Source organism: Lithobates pipiens, unplaced genomic scaffold (genome assembly GCF_037356315.1).
Source record: "Lithobates pipiens isolate NorthernLeopardFrog02 unplaced genomic scaffold, aLitPip1_a1.2 Scaffold_10, whole genome shotgun sequence".
Classification (NCBI taxonomy): domain Eukaryota; kingdom Metazoa; phylum Chordata; class Amphibia; order Anura; family Ranidae; genus Lithobates; species Lithobates pipiens.
In genome coordinates, this window is record NW_027507686.1 from 192027126 (window position 1) to 192051284 (window position 24159).

Consider the following 24159-nt stretch of genomic DNA (forward strand, 5'->3'; position numbering starts at 1 on the left):
GGCCACCCTATTACATAACGCCGTAGAGCTTCACAGGTACAGGGCGCTGCTGACTCCCTGCTGACTTTTAAAAGTTCCTTGGTGTGGGCCTTTTTCGACATGTGTGCAGAAGATCGCACCATTGATGTTTGCAACCTATGTCTAAAGCGGATCAAGCGTGTCGAGAACAGCAACCGCTTGGGCATCACATGCTTGACCAGACATATGATGACCTGCTATGCAGTCCGCTGACAGCAGCACCTGAAAGACTCACATCATAGAAAAGGGCAGACTTCTCCTTGCTCCTCATCTGGGATCTCAAACCCTACTATACCTCCAGTCCTTTCAAAAACCTACCCTTAGAGGAATAGGTATAGCAATAGGTGTCACAAGTACTTGCAGCCAATCTGCTAGCAGTACACCACTAGTTGAACTCAGCAGGCACATTTCCCTACCCCATTATTTAACCGTAAAAAGAAATTCGGTCCCAGCCACCCACATGCTCAGTGTCTACATGCTAGCTTGGCCAAATTGCTAGCACTGCAACTGCTGCCTTTTCAGCTGGTAGACTCAGCCCCCTTTCGTGAATTTGTGTAATGTGCTGTACCACAGTGGCAGGCTCCAAAACGCCATTTCTTTTCACGTAAGGCCATTCTGGCTCTCTACCGCCATGTGGAAGGCAATGTTTTGGCTCATTGGAAAGGACGGTCAGCAGTAAGGTTCATAATACTGCTGACTCATGGTCCAGCAGGCATGGGCAGGAAAATGTGTGCATGCAGCTGATAACAGCTCCAAATAAACTCCGCGCCACTTACTAGAATACCTTGTGATACTGATTGTGAATACTCTAATTATCAAACTAATATTGTGATAATTTTATAGCTGCTCCCTAAAAAAGATCTATAGTAAGAAACTTAATTCGCTGGGATTTGGTGACAATAGGGGCGCTTTTAAAAAAAGAGGCGCAGCCTCAGTCCCACTCAAGGCAATGTTGTCGGTCGCATTCGGTGGAAAGCACGCCGTACACGAGGAGCCATGAGCACACCACGAAACGATCTGATAAGCGAGCAGCCCCAGTGCCAGGTCGGGCACTGAGTAATGTAAGCAGCCATTTGGCTTTATGTTTTAAAATTTTCGTTTTAAATAAACAGTATTATGCTATGGATATTGTTTGCTCTTTCTTCATGCCCCGTCTGAGTCTATGAGGAGGAAGGAGTTTTCCATAGAGTCCGTATCGTATTCCATGTGAGCAGGCATTTACCTGCACAAGCTCAACTGACTATCTTTTTAATTAAAGTAGTCATTACAATCTGGTAAGGAGACTACTGTATCTTCACGATCGGGTGTCTTTGTGCTCAAATTTGTAGTGAAGGGATTTTTCACTAATTTCAGAAGATATCATTGCATTTTGGCAAAAGGATGTAGATGAAGTCTATCACAATTGTATCTGTGGAGTTTAATCACTGCATGGACTTTGGATATATCTTTTTCTCCAGTATCTAATTGGGACTATTTAATTAATTATTTTTGCAATTTTTGGGGGGATTTATCATATGTTTAGTGGGTTGATTCACCACCCCAAGCACTTATGGGTGTTATTGTAGTATTTTTCACTCATTTAATGTAATGTGAAGATATGAGGTTTTTCCTCTTTTTTTAAAAGCGCCCCTTTTGTCACCAAATCCCATGGGCAGGGAATGTTACCTTTCCTTCACGGCACACTAGGTAACTATGCTGGCAGCTGGGAAGGATGCAGAACAGGTTTCAGTGTTGGAGCTTGTTTGGTTCCATGCCTCCAAAAAGCTAGCAGTGATTCTGCAACAACATCTGTATGTTCCCCTCTCTCCTTTTCTTCTTCCTTTATGGCCTGTTCTGCAGAATTGTCCTCTGAACCAGCAGTGCTCCCTAAGCGCTCAAGGGGCTATGCAAGCAGTCAGGCAAAAAGATGCCATGCGGTGCTTGAATTAGTTTGCCTAGGGGACAGGAGCCACACTGGGGCAGAGATTCTGTCAGCTCTGCAGGGGCAGGCTCAGAGGTGGTTGACGTCATGCCAGCTTCAGCCAGGAATGGTTATATGCGACAATGGCACCAACCTTCTTCCCGCCCTCTGACAGGGACACTTGACCCATGTTCCATGTTTCACATATGTCTTGAATTTGGGGGTGCAGTGTTTCTTGCCAGGTACCAAGGCTTACAAGATCTCCTGAGGCAGGCCAGAAAAAGTCTGTGGTAATTTCCGCCAGTCAGGGATCCGCTGGCTGACATTCAAAGGGAAAGAAACCTGCCCACCAACCGCCTCATTTGTGACATGCCCACCAGCTAAATGTTGACAATGCTGCAGCGGCTGCACACACAGCAGAGAGCCATAAATGAGTACCTGTGTGAGTATGGCACCAGGACAGCATCAGGGGAGCTTGGCTTCTTCTTGCCATGCCAATGGCTACTGATCAAGGATGCATGCACTGTCCTGTCGCCATTTGTGGAGGCCACAAGAGGATGAGGATTGTGTCAGCATGGATGTGGAGGATAACACGCAGCAGTCTTCAAAGGATGGTTTTCAGTCCCCAGAAACCCAAGGAGTTGTACATGGCTGGGAGGAGGTAGTTACGTATAATGTGATCCTTAGTGACCCAGAGCACTCAGAATCAAATGCCACTGCAAACTTACGCTGCATGGTCTCCTTGATTCTGCAAAGCCTGTGAAAGGACCCTAGGATTCCTTGATTCTGCAAAGCCTGTGAAAGGACCCTAGGATTTGTGGTATTAAGGAGAGGGTTCATTACTGGCTGGCAACCCTTCTTGATCCACATTACAAGGGTAAGGTTGCAGAACGTATCCTGCCTGGTTGGTGGTTGTGCGTGAAGATCCCAGTAGATCAGCAGTTTTTGAAATACGCAGACCATCCAAACAACCACGGTACCAACAACCATGCCACATTCAAAATCACTTAAATCTCCTTTCCTTCCCATTCTAATGCTCAGTTTGAACTTCAGAAAGTCATCTTCACCACATCTAGATGCCTAAATGCATTGAGTTGCTGCCATGTGATTGACTGATTACCAATTTGTGTTACCAAGCAATTGAACAGGTGTACCTAATAAAGTGGCGCTCAGGGTGTGTATATGTATACAGTGTATATATATATATATATATATATATATATATATATATATATATATATATATATATATATATACAATATATAAATATAGCTCTGTTACTTGACCATTTTCTAAGCCTTTTCATACAAGTGCAGAATCCAGGAGAAAAGGGAGGGGCCAAACAATAAAGGATATCTGCTGCAAAGCCAATGTGACTCTTTTAAACTGAAAAGACACAGTTAATAAACACTGCCTTGTTTTATTTGTTTAGGAACAAAAATTACATATTTTGCATTCTGTCAAGAGAATTCATTACTTATTTTTCCACAATTTCCATTAAGCATCCTCATAACATATGCACACCATTTTTGTTTTGACAGATACAGAGAAATGCATATTCAGTTTCATTTGATGAGAGATTTTCCATACCACTCGATCCATTGGCGCTGGAGGAAAACAGCCTGAGGTTCGCTATTTTTGGAATAGATGGCGATGAAAGGAATGTCAGTACGGGAATTGCAGAGCTGAAATTGTCAGACTTGGATTTGGTTATGCGACCGTTCAATACCTGGATATACCTACAAGATGTCAATAAGGTATTGTTTTACTGCATGCTGAAGAGGTCATTTACTAAAGAAGTTCATTGCACCCCATTTAAAGTGTTTTTTTGATTTTGGATAGCTTGGGGAAGAGTAAGAACGTGATGACACGACTCATTGTGAGGTGAGGTTCCACCACTCACAGTTGTCCACATTGGAAGATGCTGGGACTGATTTACTCTAACTGGAGAATGCAAAATCTGGTGCAGCTCTACATAGGAACCAATCAGCTTCCATGTTCTTTTGTCAAAGCTTAATCAAACAAGCTGAAGTTAAAAACTAATTGGCTACCATGCATACCTCCACCAGATTTTGCACTCTCCAGTTTTAGTAAATCAAGCGTACTGCATAGCCAAAAGTTTGGGGAAACCTGACCATAATACCTAAATGAGCTTGTTAGACATAACATTCCAAAACCATGGGCATTGATATGGAGTTGTCCTCCATTCTTCAGGGAGAGCTTTCTACAAAAATGTAGGGTATATCTATAGAAAATTGTGTCCATTTAGCTAAAGGAGCATTTGTGAGGGCAGCTACTGATGGTGGATGAGAAGACCTGGTTCGTAGTTGGGATACCAATTAATTTCATAGGTGTTCGGGAAAGGATGGAGGTCCAGTCACTGTGCAGGCCAGTCTAGTTCCTCAAAATCAAAGTCATCATTTTGCTTTTTGCCCATAACTAGTATAGGAAAATACAAGAAAGAATGAGAAAGAAACTTAGACAGCCCATGGATCTTTTTTTTTTTTAAACAATGAACCACATTTTAGGGGGATGGGAGAATCCTACCCGTTGAGCCATTGTATTCTGACATCTGGGAAGCTTCTCTACCATCAGAATACATTGATCAGCGCGGCCAGGTGTAGCCGGGGGCACTGAACAAGCAGAAGGTTTCCAACAGAGCGAATCTGTATATGAACTTCTGTACAACCACCCTGCCCATACATGGATTGAAATTCAGCTGGTCCATGCTGAACTGGGCAGATTTTGATCCATGTATGGCCAGCTTTAGAGGTCATAGAATCAAATTAAATCAGATTTGTGACATAAGGATAATGGATGTGACAGGCATGAAACTAACCAAGAAAAAAGATTTCCCCAGAAGGGGAGAAAAAAGGAGGGCTACCGAGATGACAGAGAGACAGACTGCTGATTAGCTAAAAGTATAAATACTTTGTTACATGATAGGTCTAAAATCACAATGTTGTGGCCACAGTCATAACAGTGGGGGTCATATATGGTGGTTCAGCTTGACTGGTAAGGCAAGCTGATGTTGATCAAAATTAAATTAACCAACCAACATTACTGTAAACGTATGTACACAATCCTTAGTAGAAAACACAACCCCTTTGTTTTTCAGGCTGCAGATGCAGTTGGGGAAATTCTGTTGTCTCTCAGTTACCTCCCAACAGCTGAGCGCCTCACCGTGGTGGTGGTTAAAGGAAAGAACTTGGTGAGGACAGAAGGGAAGACCACAGCAGGTAAGAGATAAGTAACCATTGTAAAAGTCACACTAATTAGCAAAGGTATGTCTACTTTTCTGTGGAAGATATGGTAAAAAATAAAAATCTTTATAGGCACATACATGTGTATGTAATTGTATGTAGAAAAGCTAATGCACAATTCACCCTATATTTATAGTAAAGTCATGTTAACCTATAGAACAATTCATTTTATGCATTGGCTTAAAAAATGAGGGCTCACATTACATAAAGATCATATTTTTGACCGCATTATGTTAATTCTCTTCTTTTTATTTACATATAAATCTATCTTTAACGGTACACTCCGGTAAAGTCTGAACCCTCAACCCTGAGATACATATGGATAATATGGCCGACCTACTCATTACTAAAAGCTGAACTTTAGGTGGATATACAGTATCTCACAAAAGTGATTACACCCCTCACATTTTTGTAATTATTTTATTATAATTTTTCTTGTGACAACACTGAAGAAATTACACTTTGCTAGACTGTAAAGTAGTGAGTGTACAGCTTGTATAACAGTGTAGATTTGCTCTCCCCTCAAAATAACTCATCACACAGCCATTAATGTCTAAACTGGTGGCAACAAAAGTGAGTACACCCCTAAGTGAAGATGTCCAAATTGGGCTCAATTAGCCATTTTCCCTCCCCGATGTCATGTGATTTATTAGTGTTACCAGGTGTGATTGGAGAGCAGGTGTGTTAAATTTGGTGTTATCGCTCTCTCTCTCTCATACTGGTCACTGGAAGTTCAACATGGCACCTCATGGCAAAGAACTCTCTGAGGATCTGAAAAAAAAAATTGTTGCTCTACATAAAGATGGCCTAGGCTATAAGAAGATTGCCAAGACCCTGAAACTGAGCTGCAGTATGGTGGCCAAGACCATACAACGGTTTAAGAGCACAGGCTCCACTCAGAACAGGCCTCGCCATGGTCGAACAAAGAAGTTGAGCATGTGCTCAGAGTCATATCCAGAGGTTGTCTTTGCGAAATAGACAAATACGCTGCACACTGCATCAAATTAGTCTGGATGGCTGTCGTCCCAGGAGGAAGCCTCTTCTAAAGATGATGCACAAGAGAGCCCACAAACAGTTTGCTGAAGACAAGCAGACTAAGGACATGGATTACGGGAACCATTTCTGATGAGACCAAGATAAACTTATTTGGTTCAGATGGTGTCAAGCATGTGTGGCGGCAACCAAGTACTAAGTTATTAAGCTACCAGGTACAACCAGGTACTAAGACAAGAGTGTCTTTCCTACAGTCAAGCATGGTGGTGGGAGTGTCATGGTCTGGGGCTGCATGAGTGCTGCCAACACTGGGGAGCTACAGTTCATTGAGGGAACCATGAATGCCGACATGTACTGTGACATACTAAAGCAGAGCATGATCCCCTCCCTTCGGAGACTGGCCCGCAGGGCAGTATTCCAACATGATAACAACCCCAAACACACCCCCAAGACGATCACTGCCTTGCTAAAGAAGCTCAAGGTGATGGACTAGCCAAGAATGTCTCCAGACCTAAACCCTATTGAGAATCTGTGGGGCATCCTCAAACAGAAAGTGGAGGAGCACAAGGTCCACCAGCTCTGTGATGTTGTTATGTAGGAGTGGAAGAGGACTGTAGTAGCAACCTGTGAAGCTCTGGTGAACTCCATGTCCAAGAGGGTTAAGGCAGTGCCGGAAAATAATGGTGGCCACTCAAAATATTTACACTTTTGCCCTAATTTGGACATTTTCACTTAGGTGTGTACTCACGTTTGTTGCCAGTGGTTTAGACATTAATTGGCTGTGTGTTCAGTTATTTTGAGGGGACAGCAAATTTACTACTATTATACAAGCTGTACACTCACTACTTTACATTGTAGCAAAGCGTAATCTCTTCAGTGTTGTCACATGAAAAGATATAATAAAATATTTGCACAAATGTGAGGGGTGTACTCACTTTTATGAAATACTGTATATAGACACAAATTATAAGTAGAAGTTATTTAATTTTTTTTAATGTAAGTAGTGTATGTACCTGAGAATGTTTGTGTATTAGCCTGTAATGTTTCTTGTACAGCACAATTCTGACTGGGAGACGGAGAAACAGCATGAGCAGTCAATACGTTGTGCTGCAGTGCTTATGCGCTAACAAGGGATCTGCTGATTGGAGGACACAGAAGAGTGACAGAAAGATGAGGTCATTAGTGTGCTGCTTCTCATTTCACTGTCCAGTCACAGGCTGGGGGGGGGGGGGGGGGAGAAGACGTGTTATTTAACAGTAGGTCTCCTGCCCTGTCAGACAGGATTGTGCTGTATAAATCTTAGAACTGAGTGGACAGAAATATAAATCCTTTGACAGGTAAAACAGCCCTCTTTCAGTATGCATATTTCATCTGTGTAGATAGCTATTTGACTAATATTTAGCTTTACATTTTCAACCAGCTTTTGCTTCCTTTGTCAGAAATCTGGTGATCTGAGAACCCCTGTTTGTAGAACATGAGAATTATTTCCAAGTACACCCATTCCTTGCACGCCTTCTCCTTGCTGCTCTGATATACAAAAAAAAAAATGGCAGTATTAGGAACCAATACTGCCATCTAATACAGTACACCTGGAAACTATTAACAGTGCTTCACCTTTTCCACATTTTTCACAGCCTTATTCCAAAATGGATTAAATTCATTATTTTCCTTTACCCCTGCTGTGATCATTATGAGAGACTCCCACCATCCCTGTGCTGTGCTCATTATGAGGGGCTCCCACCATCTTTGTGCTGACTTCCTCCTGGGGTTGTACCCCTGTTGTGCTCATTATGAGGGGCTCCCACCATCCCTGTGCTGTGCTGACTTCCTGGGTTTTTAACTTTATCATAACAAATAATCGTAATTATTATGAGAATAATAAAACGATATTAACGAACATTCTTATTTTGTCCGATTCTGAATATCCCATTGACTACCAGTACCAGTCTCTCATGCCCATATTAAAAAAGGTAATTTTCCCAACCCTCACTCAGCAGCAGAAGAAAACCTCTGATTGATCAACAAAACACCAGTCACGTTTCCGTTGTAACGGAATTTGGATCCGAAATTCATCAACGAAATTTCGTATACAATTTGGAAGCATAGAAATTACCATTTTGGATGCTTCCGAATGTACGAATTTTTGGAAATTCATACAAATTTTTGATTTGTACGAAACGAACCGCACATGTCTATCGGGTACATCGTACCTTTACCCACTCACCAAAAAGCAGTGAAATGTAATAAAAACACAGTCGGTTTTTGACATTTCCTTCATCAATAGCTCTGTCTTCTCTAGCCGTCTCTTTCCATCGTCTTCTCCTTCCCATCGTCTCCTCCTCGAGCTGTCTCTTACCACTGTTTTCTCCTTCCCGCCATCTCTTCCTGCTGTCTTCTCCTTCCCGCCATCTTCTCCTTTCCGCCATCTTCTCCTTTCCGCCGTCTTCTCCTTCCCGCCGTCTTCTCCTCGAGCTGTCTCTTCCCCTTACTGTCTTCTTCCTCGCTGCTGGTTAGCTGCTAAAAAAATTTAAAAAGCCTCTCTTGTTCTGTTAATGACTTCATCTTCATCACCCGGAGAGCCCGTCCCTTGTGACAAAGGGAAAGGGGTGGGCTCTCCGAGTGATGTCATCGAATGGCCATGCTTCATTGCTATATAAGAGTCAGTAGAGAGCGGACGACAACAAAACAGATAAGGACATTAACAGAACAAGATCGGCTTTTAAAAAATTTTTTTAGCAGGTAACCGGCGACGAGGAAGAAGACAGCAGCAGGAACAGATGGTGGTGGCGGGAAGAGACAGCTCGAGAAGACAGTGGGAAGAGATGTGGGAAGCAGAAGACAATGGGAAAAGACAGCTTGAGGAGGAGATGGCGGGAAGGAGAAGACAGCAGGAAGGGACGGCGGGAAGAGACAGCTTGAGGAGGAGACAGCGGGAAGGAGAAGACGGGAAGAGATGGCAAGAGAACACAGAGCTATTAGTAAAGGGATTGTCAAAAAAACGGCTCTTGTGTTTTTATTACATTTCAGTGCTTTTTTTGGTGAATGAGTAGGGGTACGATGTACACGATACCCATTCACAACGGGGGACAGGATCTGGGGGCCCCCTTCTTAAAGGTGGGGTTCCAGATTTTGATAAGCCCCCCTGCCCGCAGACCCTGATAACCACCAGATTTGTCGGGAAGAGGCCCTTGTCCTCATCAACATGGGAGCAAGGTGCTTTGGTGGGGTACGTAGCCCCCCGCCCCAAAGCACCCACCCCTCCATGTTGAGGGCATGCAGCCTGGTATGGTTCAGGAGGGTGGGTGCTCGCTCTTCCCCTCCCTTTCCTGACCTGCCGGCGGCATGCTCAAATAAGGGTCTGGACCCCACGCCATTTAAAAAAAAAAATTGGCATGGGGGTCCCTTCCAAATCCATACTGAAGGGCCCAGTATGGATGGGGGGGGGAACCCCACTCTGTTTTTTTTGCAAATTTTTTTGCCCCCTGCTTAGAAACCAGCTATATACAGTGGTAAAATAAGAACCACAAAACGCAAAACAAATAAAATCAAAAATCATATAAAAAATGCACCACTTGCATTTTTGGTGCAGATCCATTGAAGTCTATTAGCCGCAAATCACGTAAAAAAGTCCCCAACCCTTTCTAAAAATGCACCGGCTGCAAAACGCATAGATGTAAACTAGTACCATAGGAAACCATGTTAAATGGATTGTAGTGCATTTCTGAAAACTTCACAATGCATTTAAAAAGCATAGGTGTGAACAAAGGGTTAGTGGTTAAGGAGGGAGTAGGTAGTATAGTGATCAACAAATTTAATTTGTATTTAACTTAAAGAATATCTATATATAGGGTGAATTTTCTATTTTTTCTCTATGTAATATGACTCATATGACTCATATATATTCTCCATTTGTTTTTGCTTCATAGAGCAAGGATGCACAACATATATAGACTGTGAGACAATGTACGCTTGTTTCCATGGAACCGGAATCTAATGTGTACATTGTCAGCAGATCGGTCCTCTCCTCCCACCTACAGTATCTCTTCCCTGTTTGGGTTCTGATAGGCAGTTGACTCTCATAATCACTTTATCTTATAAACATTGAATCGGGTTTGGCTTGTAAGAGATATTCTCATGGAATGTTCGCGCTCAACAATATAATGTGGTGGTACCATGGTGGTCCTAGTTCAGTGCTTTTCAGTTGTGGTTCTCCTAGAAGTACTGCTTTCCTCAATGGGAAGAGCCAATGCGAATATTGGTCTGGGGAAAGAAATCCTATAGTGTTAAAAATAATTCTCCAGTTGCCAGAAAAAGAAAAAAAGAAGAGAACTTCAATGTATATACTTTTAAATAGTTAATGAATATTTTTAACCAGTCTTTCATTGAATTAGTATGCCAGGTAAGTTCAAACAGTCTTCATAGAATCCACCAAATAGAGTATAAGCAAGACGTCTGTTAATGTATTGATATTTATTAACGGTAAAAGATTAACATGATCCCTAGTTGAAAGGATACCAAAGAGTATCTTCCTCTCTGGTACTGTTCAGTCCTATCCTGCACAGTAGGCCTTCTCTAATTATGCCTTTACAGCCATACATTTCTTCAAGTGTAACTATTGAACATTTGCATCCTCTATCCTACCAAAATATTAATTGTGCAGATTACTACCAGGAAAATATATCACTGGAGGGCCATATAGATGGCAATTATATGCATGAAATATCTCAAACAAACCACCTGTTCAAAAACTTTCATAATCATAGTACCATTCTGTGGCCCTATTAAAGAACCCTGAACCACATCAGGCATATGGGTGTTGGGTAATATCGATTAAAACTCATTTGTGGGATTTTTCCTGGCATCAAGACTATTAATTAATAAAAATAAATTTTTTATTGTCACATATTATAATACATCAATTAAATATGACATAGACAAGTGTTAAAATGATAAGTGATCATAGCAACTGCTTGGGTATAGTATTCTCATACACCGACGTGTTTTGAGACACTCTCTTCTTCAAGGGAATAGAGAAGGTACATATGTCTATTTGCCAAAGACAACCTCTGGATATGATGCTGAGCATGTGCACTCAACTTCTTTGGTCAGCCATGGCGAGGCCTGTTCTGAGTGGAACCTGTTCTGTTAAACCTCTGGATGGTCTTGGCCACCGTGCTGCAGCTCAATTTCAGTGTCTTGGTAATCTTCTTGTAGCCTATGCCATCTTTATGTAGAGCAAGAAGTCTTTTTTTCAAATCCTCAGAGAGTTCTTTGCCATGAGGTGCCATGTTGAACTTCCAGTGCTCCCCATTCACACCTGAGACCATGTAACACTAATGAGTCACATGATACTGGGGAGAGAAAATGGCTAATTGGGCCCACTTTGGATATTTTGTCGCCAGCAGTTAAGACATGAATGGCTTTGTGTTGAGTTATTTTGAGGGGACAGTAAATTGACACTGTTATACAAGCTATACACTCACTATTTTACACTGTAGCAAAGTGTAATTTCTTCTGTGTTGTCACATGAAAAGCTATAAAATATTTACAAAAATGTGATGGGTTTACTCACTTTTGTGAGATACTGTGTGTGTATATATGATCCTGTACTTGCTGTAGGTCCCGGAGATTTGAGGTCCACCGGCACATGCCAATTATCAGTAAAACACAGAGAACTGGGATATGCCTATGTAAACAATGGGGGAAGGGGCCGATCCTGTGTCATTGCAAAGCAGGGACTATAAATGATATCTTCCCCTAGTGAAAGCAGCACACAGTATACAGAAAAACACTGGCACACAGTTAACTCTTTGATCACCCTTGATGTTTAACCCCTTCCCAGTCAGTGCCATTAGTACAGTGACAGTGCATATATTTAGCATTGATCACTGTATTAGTGTCACTGATTCCCAGAAAGTGTCAAAAGTGTCAGTTAACGTCCGATAGTCCGCCGCAATATTGCAGTCCCGCAATAAGTCGCCAATCACCGTCATTACATATAAAAAAAAATTCCATAAATATATCCCATAGTTTGTAGACGCTATGATGTTCACATAAACCAATCAATATATGCTTATTGGGATTTTTTTTTTACCAAAAACGTAGCAGATTACATATTGGCCAACATTTTTTAAGAAATTCGATTTTTTTTACATTTTGTTTATTTTACTCTTAAAAGAAGAACAGAAATGAATATTCATCACAATCAAGATGATTAGAGTTACACGTTATAGGTAGCAATAATTATCATAACATTAGATGACAACATAGGTAAATACACAATGTCAATAACAGTAAACTATATGAGTTAGATAATAACTTGTCATAAAGTTGTGAGCTAGATAGACTGGTTTAAAGATGTTTTGTGGGAAATTATGTCAGAAACTAGGTCAGACGGCTGATAGGTTGGCAAATCTGAGAAGATGAAGAACTAAAGAAAGGGAGCTGCTGATTAGAACCTTATTATTTAAGGGTTATGCTTTCCCAGTCAGCAATCCAAGCAGCCCAATTCCTGTAAAAGCCTGAGGTGGTCAGTTTGGACTTGGCGAATGCGAACTTCAATTTGAAATGTGCGTTCAGTAGGCCGATAGTGTCTGGTATTGTGGGTGGGTTTGGTTATTTCCATTGTTTTGTCAATGTTAACAGCTATCAGAATATGAATCACTAATACTTTGGATTGTCCAGGCCATGTATGGATTGATAATCCCAGCAGAACATCCAATGAGGTCAGAGGGAAAGAGATGGTGAATGTGGAGGAGATGAGGGTAGAAACCTCTTGCCAGTATTTTTTGATGTTAGGACAATCTCATGTAGTTGTATTATGGCTGCCCACACCCATGCTGTTGCAGTTACAGTGGTGTGAAAAAGTGTTTGCCCCCTTCCTCATTTCCTGTTCCTTTGCATGTTTGTCACACTTAAGTGTTTCGGAACATCAAACCAATTTAAACAATAGTCAAGGACAACACAAGTAAACACAAAATGCAATTTGTAAATGAAGGTGTTTATTATTAAAGGTGAAAAAAAATCCAAACCATCATGGCCCTGTGTGAAAAAGTGATTGCCCCCTAAACCTAATAACTGGTTGGGCCACCCTTAGCAGCAACAACTGCAACCAAGCGTTTGCGATAACGTGCAATGAGGCTTTTACAGCGTCCTGGAGGAATTTTGGCCCACTCATCTTTGCAGAATTGTCCTAATTCAGTTATAAGACAAGTATTTGGCGCAAATCAAAGATATTAGGTTCCCACTTAAAAAAAGTCTATAAAATTACATATGATAGTGAGTGCAGGGAATGCACTACTTTGTCAAGTCCAAAAAAGGAAAATTAAATGTTCTTTTGTTCCTGAGGAGAGGGGGGGGGGGAGAGGGATGGAGAGGGGAGATGGATCCGCATGCAGGGCTGCCACCTTAAAAGAGCTGAAACTCAAGCTCCTGGATTGCTGCAGATAAAGGAGAAAAAAGAGAGAGAGGGGCGCCTCTGGGTGCAGATTTTTCAAAAGGTTTTATTTTCAGTGTAAAAACATAAAATTTTGCACTCACATTTAGTAGGCAAAAAGTAAGCATTAAACACAGAGGGTCATCTGGTGTATCTGATTATGGGACGTCAGCCAGTGATCCGGTCCTCATCTCGTTGTTCCTGTTCCTCTCACATGAGGTCCACTACAGGTGTTTTTTATGAAGCAGCCGGCTTATGGTGGACACGAGATGTGCGGTCTTCAGAACGGTCTTCAGAACGAGGCTTGGGAGGCAGAGATGACCAGGGCGCGGGGCTGTGATGTCAGAGGGTATGCGACGCGTTTCTTGAGCGTGCGGGTCGAGATTGTCGGACGACTGCGCTCTTTCATCAGGCAGAATCAGACTGCTGCTTCATAAAAAACACCTGTAGTGGACCTCATGTGAGAGGAACAGGAACAACGAGATGACAGATGTGGACCGGATCACTGGCTGACGTCCCATAATCAGATACACCAGATGACCCTCTGTGTTTAATGCTTACTTTTTGCCTACTAAATGTGAGTGCAAAATTTTATGTTTTTACACTGAAAATAAAACCTTTTGAAAAATCTGCACCCAAAGGTGCCCCTCTCTCTCTTTTCTCCTTTATCTGCCTAATTCAGTTACATTAGAGGGTTTTCGAGCATGAACGGCCTTTTTAAGGTCATACCACAACATCTCAATAGGATTCAGGTCAGGACTTTGGCTAGGCCACTCCAAAGTCTTCATTTTGTTTTTCTTCAGCCATTCGGTGGTGGACTTGCTGGTGTGTTTAGGATCATTGTCCTGCTGCAGAACCCAAGTTCGTTTCAGCTTGAGTACACGAACAGATGGTCGGACATTCTCCTTCAGGATCTCTTGGTAGACAGCAGAATTCATAGTTCCTTTTATCACGGTCTTCCAGGTCCTGAAGCAGCAAAACAGCCCCAGACCATCACACTACCACCACCATATTTTACTGTTGGTATAATGTTCTTTTTATGAAATGCAGTGTTCCTTCTACGCCAGATATACTTGGACACACACCTTCCAAAGAGTTCCACTTTTGTCTCATCGGTCCACAGAATGTTGTCCCAAAAGTCTTAGGGATCATCAAGATGTGTTGTGGAGAAATTGAGATGAGCTTTGATGTTCTTTTTGCTCAGCAGTGGTTTTCTCCTTGGAACTCTGCCATGCAGGCCATTTTTGCCCAGTCTTTTCCTAATGGTGGAGGCATGAACGCTGACCTTAACTGAGGCAAGTGAGGCCTGCAGTTCCTTGGACGTTGTTGTGGGGTCTTTTGTGACCTCTTGGATGAGTCGTCGCTGCGCTCTTGGGGTAATTTTGGGCGGCCGGCCACTCCTGGGAAGGTTCACCACTGTTCCATGTCTTCGCCATTTGTGGATAATGGCTCTCCCTGTGGTTCGCTGGATTCCCAAAGCTTTGGAAATGGCTTTATAACCCTTTCCAGACTGATAGATCTCAATTACTTTCTTTCTCAATTGTTCCTGAATTTCTTTGGGTCTCGGCATGATGTGTAGCTTTTAAGGATCTTCTGGTGGACCTTAGGCCTCTTTCACACTAACGTCCCGTTCAGGCCCGCCTGTCAGTTTTTCAGGCGGACCTGAACGGGTGCTCCATAGAGCTCTATGGAGCGTCGGATGTCAGCGGTGACATGTCCGCTGACATCCGACCCGCTCCGATCCGAAAAAGTGTGACGGAGGAAAAAGCTATTTTTCCATCCGTCTGCGGATCGGATCGGGTGACGACGGGCACTGCGGTCCGTCGTCATCCGATCTCCCATAGGGGAGAGCGGCGCTGTGACAGGTCCGTCCCTGCGCAGTGTGCAGAGACGGAGCTGTCATCTCCCTGCTCAGCGGGGATCGGCGGAGTGATCCCCGCTGAGCAAACGGACATCCACGGGGCGGATCAGAACTGATCCGCCCCGTGTGAAAGGACCCTTACTGTGTCAAGCAGCTACTATTTAAGTGATGCCTTGATTGTGAACAGGTGTGGCAATAATCAGGCCTGGGTGTGGCTAGAGAAATTGAACTCAGGTGTGGACAACCACAGTTATAGTATGTTTTAACAAGGGGGACAATCACTTTTTCACACAGGGCCATGATGGTTTGGATTTTTTTTCACCTTTAATAATAAACACCTTCATTTACAAATTGCATTTTGTGTTTACTTGTGTTGTCCTTGACTATTGTTTAAATTGGTTTGATGTTCCGAAACACTTAAGTGTGACAAACATGCAAAGGAACAGGAAATGAGGAAGGGGGCAAACACTTTTTCACACCACTGTATAGAGGTTAAGTTAACATTGAGTGGGATGGCAGTTAGTAGAAGTCTTGTGTCTGAGTGGAGAACCGTGGATTCAACTTGTTTCCAAGTTTTTTGGGAATTGGCTGACCCCCACTCTCTGAGTTGGTCCAAGAGTACTGCTCTATAATATGCTTGAATGTTGGGGGCTCCCATGCCCCCATGTTGAACAGGGGTAAGGAGGGTGGATCACCTCAATCTTGGCTGTTTATGTTGCCAGATTAATGATTTGATTATTCCTTTCAGTTTCCTCAGCTGAAATGGTAGAGGAATAGTGCAGAACATATAATATATGAAGGAGCAGATACATTTTTCGATTGTTTGATTCTACCTACCCAAGAGACAGGGAAATGGCTCAGTCCCTTGGAAAGGCTCAAAAGCTTCTCCACAAAGTCATTATAGTTTACGCTTAAAGCAGAAGTAAACCCATCCATTTACCAGTTTTACGTGCCGGAAATGTAACACTCCCATTAGTTGTATTCTCAACCAAACTGTCAAACCATCCAATGGCTGGTGTCATAACGGATTACATGTGCGGGATTATGGCAGTTGTAGATTAAACAGAGGCAAAGATGGTAGCTTCCCTGGCTGAAAAGTATAGGGGTGTTTACTTACACTTTAAAAAGGTTTGGCTTGGTAATGATAGGTGGATTCCTCGGTAGGGAAGAGAGCAGAGAGTGGACACCCCTGTCTCATGACGTTGGTGATTATAAAGGGGTCTGATACTATGCCTGATGTTCAGACTTGTGCGCTTATGAAGGAATAGAGATTAAAGATAACAGATTAAAAACGTTCCAGAGAGTACGAATTTTGCAGAACACCGCTTCCATATATGTCCAGTGGACCCTGTCAAATGTCTTCTCTGCATCCAAAGAAAGGAAGAGAAAAGGCATTTGACTGTGCTCAGGGCTGGTGCAAGGATTTTTTACCCCCTAGGCAAAAGCCTAATTTTTCTGCCCCCCCCCCCCATTGGCTCCGCCCGGACTGAGATTTTTGCCGAGCCTCTCCAACTATTTCTTCAGCCATGGTCCACAGGCCTGCACCTGCGCCTCTGGACCCGCCTGAAGACAAATATTGGCGGCACTGGCTCGCTTTCTCAGGCCAGCCATGGTCCACGGGTATATGGACAGGCTAGGGTAGTAAATAGATAGGTTGGGTAGTAGATAGACATGCTAGGGTAGTATATAGACAGGCTGGGGTATGAATGAATGAAATACTTGTATAGCGCACAATGCAAACTGAATCGCCTCTAGGCGCTGTAGCGAGCTTTGATCATCTGCTAGTATAAGGACAGACTAGAAGTCCAGCAGAAGCTGTCAGTGCTTGCTGGGAGTTCTGGTTCCACAATAGCTGCCAGGTGACAGTCCACTTTTCAGCTCATAACTGACCTCCTGCCTCCACTCATCATATACAGGGCTTTGGCACTGAAGGTCACCAAGGGCTAGGTCTCCCTCAGTACATGTCAGTGATGTCCGTGTGCAGAGCAGAAACATACCCTCTTGGAGTGAGGCATGACATTCAAAGTTCCCAGCCAGCTGCTGACCATGAAGTGGAGAGGGGGGAGTGCAGATTGCCGGGGAGGTGAGGATGAACACTGGGGATAGCAGCACTGTTTAGTGCAGGCTAGTGGGACACCTGGGAATTCCCACTACAGAGACCCCCAGAACTCCTCTGTCCAGGCTGTAAAATGTGGCAACCCTAGGTGCGACAGGGAGAGCAAACACACAAAACATGCCCTTCGTCTGTGTCTCTCCCTCCCTGCAGCAGGGTGGTTCTCCCTACTGTTCTGGCCCCCCATTTGCCTGACCCCCCTACAGGAGAGCCTGTACTTCAGGGATTGTTGGGGTCTGTTGTGCAATGGCAGCAACTCAGTCACTACCAATCCGAATCGTGCACACACAGCACTGCTCGGAGGGACTGTGCCCTGCACACTTCACTGCAAAGCAGCAATTATGGACAGGGAGGCAGCATACAGTGAGTGACACTCCAAACACGGACCGCCAGCACAGCACAGACAGGACACACAGTGAGGCAGCACTATTCCAGCGGAGCCGCGCAGGCCATGGGGAACTGATCTATCTGGGCTGGCCTACACCCTCCCGGCTAGGCGGCAATGCGCCCCTAGGCAACAGTGTGCCCTAGGCGGCTGCCTAGTTTGCCTAGTTGGAGCACTGGACCTGACTGTGCTCCACCCATTGTGTGAGGTCAATGAGATGCCGGGTACCATCCGAGGCTTGTCTACTTGGTACAAATCCCACTTGATATGGGTGAATTCATTTGGGAATGATCGAGGAAAGGTGCTGTGCTAGGAGTTTTGCATATAGCTTGGTGTCTGTATTTAAGAGTGATATTGGACTGTAATTGGCAGGGCTGCCAGGAGTTTTGCCTGGTTTTGGTAAGGTGACCACTAGAGCCTCTAGTGATTCTTTGGCAATATCACCTGTGGTGGCAAAGTTATTACACAGGTATTACAAAAGGTATTACACAGATGTGGAGTGAGAAGGTCCAGGGGCTTTATGTAAGGGGAGTTGTTTTATGGCTTTGAGTATTTGCCCTGAGGAAAAGGGCATTAATATGGATTCTAATTGGGCAGGAGAGATAGAGGGAAGGTAAATGGCTGAGAGAAATGCTTTGATATCTTCATGTTTAGGGGCAGCTAAAGGGTCTTTATCTTTGAGATTATATAACTTAACATAGAATGCACTAAATGTGTCTGCTATGTCTAGTGGGTTACTTAGGCGTCTACCATGGGGATATGTGAGAAACTGGATTTTCTTGTTAGAGAGTTGGTGCTTCATTTGATTGGCCATGAAAGCCCCTGGTTTGTTGGCTGAGGCATAAAATTGAAGTTTAAGTCACCTAATGTAGTAATCAAATTTTTGTGAAGGTGTTCACTAGACTGGTTTCTGAGATTATTTAGTTCTAAAGAGGCGGTGGAATTGTTTGTTTGTTCAAGGTAATTTTTTTGCCTGAGCTTCTAATTTTATGAATAGACCCTGTAGAGAAGCCTTGTGCACATTCCAAATTACAGAATGATCATCAACTAAATGGGAATTATGTTGGAAGTAGTTCTCAATCTCGGATCAAATTTGTTTTTCAAATAATGGGTTGGTGTGTAGGGAGGAATTTAATTGCCAGACAGTATGTCGTGGAGACCGTTGGTGAAAAGTTTGATAGAGACTGGCACGTGGTCAGACCATGTGGTCACATCAATTTGCGTTTCTGTAACTGATTGTAGTTCGTATTTATTGGTAAGGAAAAGATTGATCTGGGAGTAAGAACGTTGGAAGTAAAAATAGAAAGTGTAATCTCATTCCTCATCATGTAGGCACCTCCAAGAATCATATAGGTCTTCCTTTTTTTAGCAGGACAGTGCGGAATTTCTACGCTTCACTGAGTTAGAGGTGTCAAGGGTTGTGTCAATTATGTAGTTGAAATCTCCACACAGAATTACTGGATTGGATCTATATGGCGCTCATTTAGAAAGCAGATTTGTGTAGAACTTTTTTGAGCCTTGTTAGGTGCATAAAGGTTGACTATAGTGAGACAGTGATTCTCAGTTGTTGCAAAAAGAATCAAATACCTGCCCTCTTCGTCTATCTCGCAATGATGTAGTGTGAATGGGACAGATGCACTTATAGCGGTGACACCCTTTTTCTTTTTAGACGCATTAGCAAAGAAGCAATGTGGGTAACACTTATGTGAACAGGAGGGGGATTTCGTTTTAGAGAAGTGCGTCTTCTGGACACAGAGTACATCTGCTTGTTGGGTCAGAGCTACATTCCATAGAACATTTTACTTGAATGGGAAGTTCAGGCCTTTACCATTTAGTGATGTAAGTGTGATGGCCATATTGATCAAACGTACCTAAAGGTGTGGATAAGATTACACTTCAAATGCTTATCAACCGAGTACAGTGAGGGCACTAAACCAGTCTACAAAATATGAAAAGGCGTAAGATATGCAATATGTCACTTATGCAATAAAGAAGAACAGATATTGTCTAATTAGATTAGGTAATACAGAATAGCTCTAAACAATGAGAACAACAAAAAAACGCAGCAGTGTGCTCAGCACATGGTAACCTGAGGGGGTGGAATGAGAATAGATCATTGCCCATGCTGGATCCAGCTTATAATGGGACAGGTGGCATTAGTAGCATTTAGCCTCTGTCTTTATCGGGTGCCAGGTTGCGGGAGGGTAACCTTTACACCCTGGCGCATTGGTAGAAAGAGGTAGTAGCCCCCAATTGGTTATTTTTTTGTACCTGCCCTTGGGTGTGAGCATGGAAATAGATCATTGTTGGTAGGTGACCAACAATTTAGCAAGGAAACTCCATCTGTAGATGATTTTATGCTCTCAGAGGATTGACGTGATTGACGGGATTGAGTGAAGGTTCTGCACATTTCCATTGTGGCTGGTGAGAGGACAGTGAACATTAGGATGTTGGAGTATTGCACTGGTAGGGATGTAGTGGCCTTGGCGATGGAGGACTCGTTCCTTAACATGATAAAAATTTATCTGCACCAGGACATCCCTTGGACCGTCAGTGGGAAGATGGGCAAGCTAGCATTTCTGTGGGGCCAATCGATAGTGAGATCATGTGTGTTTAAGCATGGGAGCAATTTTGATAAGAGTTGCTGTAGATTAGTGAGCTCATTTGCTTTAACCGATTCTGGAAAGCCCCTGAACTTAATATTGTTTTGCCTAAAGTGATCCTCTTGGTCTGCCAATTTCACGTTAATGCGCTCATGGGCTTTGGGGTAATCATGCATATTTTCTTCTAGTACATCAGCTCTTTCCTCCAAACAGTCCACTCTATCATGTATCTGAGATATGGATAGCTGTAGTTCTCTGTGCAAATCCTTCTGCAAAGTTAGCAGCATAGATTTAAGCATTGCTTTTGACACAGGGTTATCTGACACAGTCATGGCTGCTAGAGATGTAGTGTGGTCTACATCATTAGTCCCATTAGCTCATAGCTGTTTTTTAGCTTGAGGCTCTTTACAGGGTGAGAGAGCAGGAGAAGATGTCAGTCTCTTACCTCTATCTGCTGCTTGCATATTGGAGGAGGTCTACGGGGATGGCAAGGTGTCCATGTCCTCTCTGGTGAGTGCAGCAGGAGGGTCCCATTGAGGGCGGGTAGTGTGTGATGTTCTCTTAGGCTGGGTGCCTGTGGATGTGTCTCGGTAATTCCCTACGCTGGCGCCATCTTGGGCCAACTGCATGGCTGCGGTGCTCTAGTAGAGAGTGAGGTGACGTGGTACAGGCATATTTTATGGGATTTGGTGGCTGTGTTACAGTATGCATATGTGAGATCCTCCACATGATATTTGTTGTCTACTACTTGGAACCATTGTTTCACGGTAGGAATGTCCAATTGTTTCCAGTAAAGAGAAATAAGGGACCTAGCTGCATTTAGAAGGTGAGGAGTGATTGAATGTCTGTATCGGCCTGTTGATTCACCTGTACAATAAATTAGTACAGTCCAAGGGTACATTTCTTTTTTTTTAAACCAACTTTTAGTGTCACTTTGGGTTCATTGTAAATTCAGGTGCTGAGAAGTATGGGGATGGGCTTTGACTTGTTGGGGTTACTGTTTGGTTTAAATTTGTAGCATTATTAACCTTATCCCTGCTTGTCCTGTTACAGCTCTCTAGTACTCTGCAATCTTTATTAATACTATTTATATCGGATATGATTAAGATAATACAGTGAAATGGCAAACGTTTAAACTCTAAATTTAAATGATCCAGAGTCTTTAACTACCTTAAAAAACACAACCCACATATCAATGTCTCCAAGAAACCCATTAATACTTTCTAAAACACTAGTTTATAAAAAGACGGGGGTGGACAGAATGTATAATGCATACTCATACTCTAGAGGTACCTATGTTCTGGGTGCAAAGAGGCTCCCTAGAGTCCAGGATGTTGGAACAGATCTTAAAGGCTGTTATGCAATTTTAGAATTATGTATGAATCGCCGATCCTAATATGGTATACTTAAAAGCAGTATTAAACCCAAAAGCAATTATATACTGCAGCTTACCCTTTCTTAGATGTGATGACTGCATTCATTTTCTTTTTAGGCGTTCTTTCCATTAATTTCACCTGATAAGTCTGTTTTTCAAATTAACAAGCTCTCCAGTAGAATACATCTTATATAGAGATGGGACAAACCATTAAACACTAGCAGGGGTGTTTATAATGATCAGCTTTTATGTAAAACCTTTATCCTGAAAGAGAAAAAAACAGTTTGCTGTAAATGCTTATAAAGTATTAGCTGAAGTTTGACTTCAATTTGTAGTGTATTTAAAATCTGCTAGCACATCTAACACTCCTCTCCCCAGACTGACAATGCTGCTGTCCAAAGGTGTCTCCTGTGTGCATTCATCCAGAGTGGGGGCACTCTAATACAGGAAGTATTCACCAGATCACCATGTGAAAATGGGAAAAGCCCAAAAAAAAAAAAGAAAACCGATGCAGCCACTACATCTGATTGTTGATAAGCTGCAATAAATTATATGTTTAGTTTTGGGTTAAATCTCTTTTATGAATGGTTGTGCCCCAGATAATATTAAAATACTGTGATTGAACTCCCAAGAAAAACAAACAATTACGTTTTTTCTGCAGTAACCCAATTCTTGAATGATTTTTGGACTCTTTCTCCTTATAGACCATGATGTGTAAACCGCAACGTTATCTATGCCAATTATGTGTGTTTTTTTTTAATGCCATGGCTGCCAACTCTTTACAGCTCAAGGCTTCAAAACATTTCAGTGGTTTAGGCATGACTTTGATATTGCCAGAACAATTTTTGTAATTAATTACAAATCAAACAATACTACCAGGGCTTAACCTGGATCTATGATTTCTGGATTAACACACATGGCTAATTCTGCTCATTTGATTTTAAGTGTTTTACTTTTCCCAGTATGCTGTTTCTTGAGTATATTGGGCAACTTAAATAAGCAAAGTATATATTTTCAGCATTTTTAGGATGTTTGGTTATTATGCCTGAAAATACTGAAATATTGAATGGAAACAAAGTCTTGCATTTACTTTGTCTGAATTACTCTCATTAAAGCAGTAGGCTATTTTTTATTTAAAATAAATAAGATGTTATATTTACCTGCTAAGTGCAATGATATTACACAGAACAATCCCTTACCTCTGTTTTGGAAATCCCCTGCCGGAGCTTTTCACTTCTCCTTCCTGTGGGTGCCCATGGGCACAGCCTGCATCCATAGACACACACAATGCAGGTCATCCATGCCCTCTGCTCCCTCCTCATAGGATTTGATCGGCAGAAGCAGGAGCCTATGATTCTCACTGTTCTCAGTGTCTCTCCTGTGAGACAGTGGTTAGGTAGCAGCAGTGCTGCAGCCAGGACAGGACAGGGTCGGTGGCAGAGTCAGGTGTTTAGGGAGGGGAAGGCACAACAAAATCTTGGTTTTTTTTTTCTTTAAAAATAACAAACATGTTATACTTTTTTTTTTTTTATTAATCTTTATTAAATTTTCACAGTATACAGACCACATCTTAAAATAACATTACCTAAATTTCAATACTTATTCCTTCCTTTCAGAGGCCTGAGTTTTAAAGTTCTAGGAAGGGGGGGAGATGAAAAAGAACATCCATACATCACATCTATTTAACAAAATTAAAACAATATCTAATCAATACCATAATCCCCTTCATCCTTCCTCGAGTATTTTTACAGTTCCTACATTTTTCCTAGTGATATACCCCGCCCCCCTCCCTCCCACCCTTTCTAACAATACAAAACCCCCCCCCCTCCTCCCCTCCAGTATAAATCTTTTGTGCTTGTATCCTACCATGTGTCGTGAATATGTTATAATACTTCCCATACCTTTAATGTCCTCTACCCAGCTCCCTCCCACTACCCATCCCCCCACCCTGCTCTCTCCCAGTACCCATCCCCCCTCCCCCTCTCTTCTTCCTTTTCCTATCGTGATTTAAACTGGGGTGTGCATCTCTTCTATCCAATCTCTCCAATTTCTATTGAACTCTTTTAAGTTATTTCGTTTTGCGTATACTGCTCTCTCCTTATATAAATATTCATTTACAGCACTCATCCAATCCTCTACTGTGGGGGCTAGATTTGATTGCCATCTCCTAGCAATCATTCTTCTGGCTTGGAATAGACATCTTAAAATTACCG

The 24159-nt window shown here is 42.6% G+C and overlaps 1 protein-coding gene across 2 annotated transcripts in view; it reads left to right on the plus strand.

Annotated features, from left to right (window-relative positions):
- SYT12 (synaptotagmin 12) overlaps window positions 1–24159 on the plus strand; it is a 206846-nt gene that overhangs the window by 135658 nt on the left and 47029 nt on the right. For both annotated transcript variants that reach the window (XM_077460785.1, XM_077460784.1), the window contains exons 5-6: window positions 3460–3675; window positions 5037–5157. In XM_077460785.1, coding sequence (XP_077316911.1) covers window positions 3460–3675; window positions 5037–5157 — 337 coding nt within the window. The remainder of the gene's footprint in view (window positions 1–3459; window positions 3676–5036; window positions 5158–24159) is intronic.